The sequence below is a fragment of the Micromys minutus genome, assembly GCF_963924665.1.
Source record: "Micromys minutus genome assembly, chromosome: 2".
Taxonomy (NCBI): domain Eukaryota; kingdom Metazoa; phylum Chordata; class Mammalia; order Rodentia; family Muridae; genus Micromys; species Micromys minutus.
In genome coordinates, this window is record NC_137971.1 from 67,524,356 (window position 1) to 67,527,471 (window position 3,116).

Sequence of the window (3,116 nt, forward strand, 5' to 3'; positions counted from 1 at the left end):
CTTTATTTGTACATCCCTACCTGCCACCGTTTCCCCTTCCCTCCTCTAACTCTGCCTGATAGTCTTAATCAAATCGAGCATGTTTCTACCTCTATACTTTCATCAACACAACTCTTTGTCCTTTACTCTCCACCCTCTGTTGCTTTACCTAGATCTAAGCCATCCCTTCTTTGGATGGTCAGTTCAAGATTCATCTCCTTTAACCATGTCTACCCATTCTATTTCTTCAACAGTCAAAATACTGTGTTTTCAATGTCCTAATATTCACTTTAAAAAGCACACATGTTTCATTTCCCAACTCAGATTTCACTGGTATCACAACTCTTTTGTAAACATTAAGCGTTGCCCACATACTTTACATGAAGACACCCTAACCGTTCTTTTCAGTTTTATGGGTTTTGCCTGTATTGATAGCTAGTATGTGCTAAGTCTTTACATATAAGAATCTGTCCTAAGTATCTAATATCTAATGCCTAACTTAAACTATTGTTCTCCCCCTTTGCAGAAAAGGAAATGGAAGGAGAGTGTATAAGTTGCTTTCTAAAGATATCAGGGCTAAGAGGTAACAGAAATCAAACTCAGACATCCTGAGTCTAGAACTTACAATATGCAAAGCAGTTCTAATCCATCTGCAAGAATGTAAAAGACCAAAGGTGGAGGTGGGCAGGGCATCTTAGTGGTACCTGAATGCTGTGAGAGGTAGAGGCATTGGGTGTCACCTTTGAATTCTTCATTTGCAATTGAAACCACTTATACTGACTTCAGAGGTTTCATAGAAAAAATTTCGTTTTGTCCCAGCAGTCTGTGTTTTCACTGTTAATAAGTACCTCTGAGGCTCTCAGCCTTCAGTAGCTCTACATAATCCCAAGGCTAAACTTCCAAATTCTTTAAAATAGTGTCATTCCCTGTTTGTTACAGCATCAGTTTTTTTCCTCCTAGATTCTAAAACCTGCATCCAACAAGCCTCTTTGCACTGTAATAATCCCTGCCATTGCTCTCTCTTTTGAGCTTAGGGGTATACTGTAGACTCCTTGGGATTTTTTTTTCTACTGCTAAATGACACCTGGTTAGGTAGTTGTAGTTCTAAATCATAAGAATAAACTTCTTGAAAACATATGTACTTTAGTCCACATTGTATCTGATATAGTACACAGTGCCTCATGAATGGGAGTAAAGACATTCACTGACAACTGACTAGTCTTTATGGTCTTCTTAGTGCCTTCCATGGACATATGAACTTATTTAGTCCTCACAACAACCCTATAGATAGGTACTATCCTTCCCCATCCCACTTGACATATGAGAAAACAGACTCAAAGAGTTTATGCAAGTAGTTAAGGTTATACCACAGAGCCCGGGCTCTATATCCCAGCAACTTGACACCAAAATTTACTTTATTAACCACCATGCTACAGGCAAAATTCAGTAAAATATTCTAATTTGTGTAAAAGAGATCCAAAGCCTATGCAAGACTATAATGTAAAAATCTAAACAAAACGCTTCAGTGGTATCTCCAACCAAGGAGAAACAGCAGTAGTTTTGATCAAAGTCACCTAATCCTTTGTATGAAATCTCTATATCCCAAGATTAAACTGCTACTTGTTAAGAGGGCCATGAAAAGAAAGAGAAGCTGGAAGAGCACCAAGAACTTGCAGGCTAGGAAAACAAACAGTGGGCCAAACTGAAAACCCAGACAAGTCTGCTACATTATTATTAAGCAACAATTATCAAACAGTAACAAATAATAATCATGAAAACCTGTTTATAAGCCTTTGTAATAATACACTAACATAACTTGATTAATTTCCTAAATACTCCAAGCTTGTAAAACAATCAAATAATGTTAATTATCTACAATGTGAGGTGAAGAGGTGCAGACCGTTTACAAGCTACTTTTCCACCATCAGTAGCTTGTAAAACTAGGGATGAATATTGCAGGATTTTGATTGCTTACTCATCTGAGTTTTATCTGACTTGAGACTTAACATCTGCCCAAGGAAATTTTGAGATTAGCATCTAGCTGGAGGTTTTCCAACTAACTGCCATCACAACAAAGACATTCAATTGCCCTTTCACTTAAAAGTTAGCCAAATAGATCTGCCAATCTCCTAAATAGGGAAACACCCTCCAGGAATGCTGTCAATTTCAGAAATAACATAAAGTTCAACTAAAAATGTAGGTTGGCACAATGGTTCTTTTGGCCATTGCCCACCCTGACTGGTAAGAGTGCCTTCTGTTATTCTGTAATACATTCTGTTTTTGGCACTGTGCTGTGTGTCGTAATTCCAAGCCCAGAAGGTCCAAGAGAGCAAAGGGAGGCCAGAAAAATCCTGGTGAGATAAGAGGCTAGCCTCAGATCAAGTTTAAGGAAGGGGATCAGAATGGGCTCTTGGGCTCCTTAGAGTCTAAGGTAGATCCCTCCAAGGGAGGGACCTGAGCCAGCAGTGAGATAAATCTTAAGAAATTCTTTCCCTGAATGGTTAAGTCCCAGGAATATGAGGTCCCCTTCAGCTGGTCTACTGAAGATGTCATTAGGCTCGGCGAGTAGGCCTAGATTTTAACCATAAAAAAAAAAAAAAAAAAAAAAAAAAAAAAAAAAAAAAAAAGCAATAATCATCCGGGGAAATGTGTCATTACCAGGGATTGATCCTGAAGGAAGTCTAGATGGCAGTGTCCCGCTGTAAAAGGTCTGTGGAGACCAGCCCCAGACCCCCCCCCTCCTCCAGCCCATTAGGAGAAGATGACGTCGCCAGGAATCAGTATGACCCAGTCCTCCCGAGATGGTCGCTTCGAACCTACTCACCAGCCCGCTAGCGCGCCACATCTGGAGTGCAGAGACCGCCATCCTTGCTTCAGGCACAGAAACTTGTTAAGCTTGCTTGACTTTCTACAAAACCCTAGTGCAATACACCGTGGGCGGGGCAAGCTCGGGCCCTACCCACTCTGAGCATCCTCCCTTCACACACCCCCTAGAGTTCCCGCCCACTTCCACCTACGGAACCCCTGGAGAGACATAATTCTCTCCTTGCTTTCTACAGCTTGCTCACGCGAGACTTGAGCGAGACTTGAGCGAGACTTGGGCAAGGCGTGGGGCGGGCGGGAAGGGAGCGGAGACA

General features: G+C 41.4%; 1 protein-coding gene across 1 annotated transcript in view; it reads right to left on the minus strand.

The window, feature by feature from the left end:
- The window catches only part of ACADSB (acyl-CoA dehydrogenase short/branched chain), a 40,004-nt gene extending 37,066 nt beyond the window's left edge, over positions 1–2,938 (minus strand). The window contains exon 1 of the mRNA XM_080911396.1: positions 2,804–2,938. Coding sequence (XP_080767522.1) covers positions 2,804–2,845 — 42 coding nt within the window. The 5' untranslated portion in view covers positions 2,846–2,938. The remainder of the gene's footprint in view (positions 1–2,803) is intronic.
- Between the last annotated feature and the right edge of the window lie 178 nt (positions 2,939–3,116).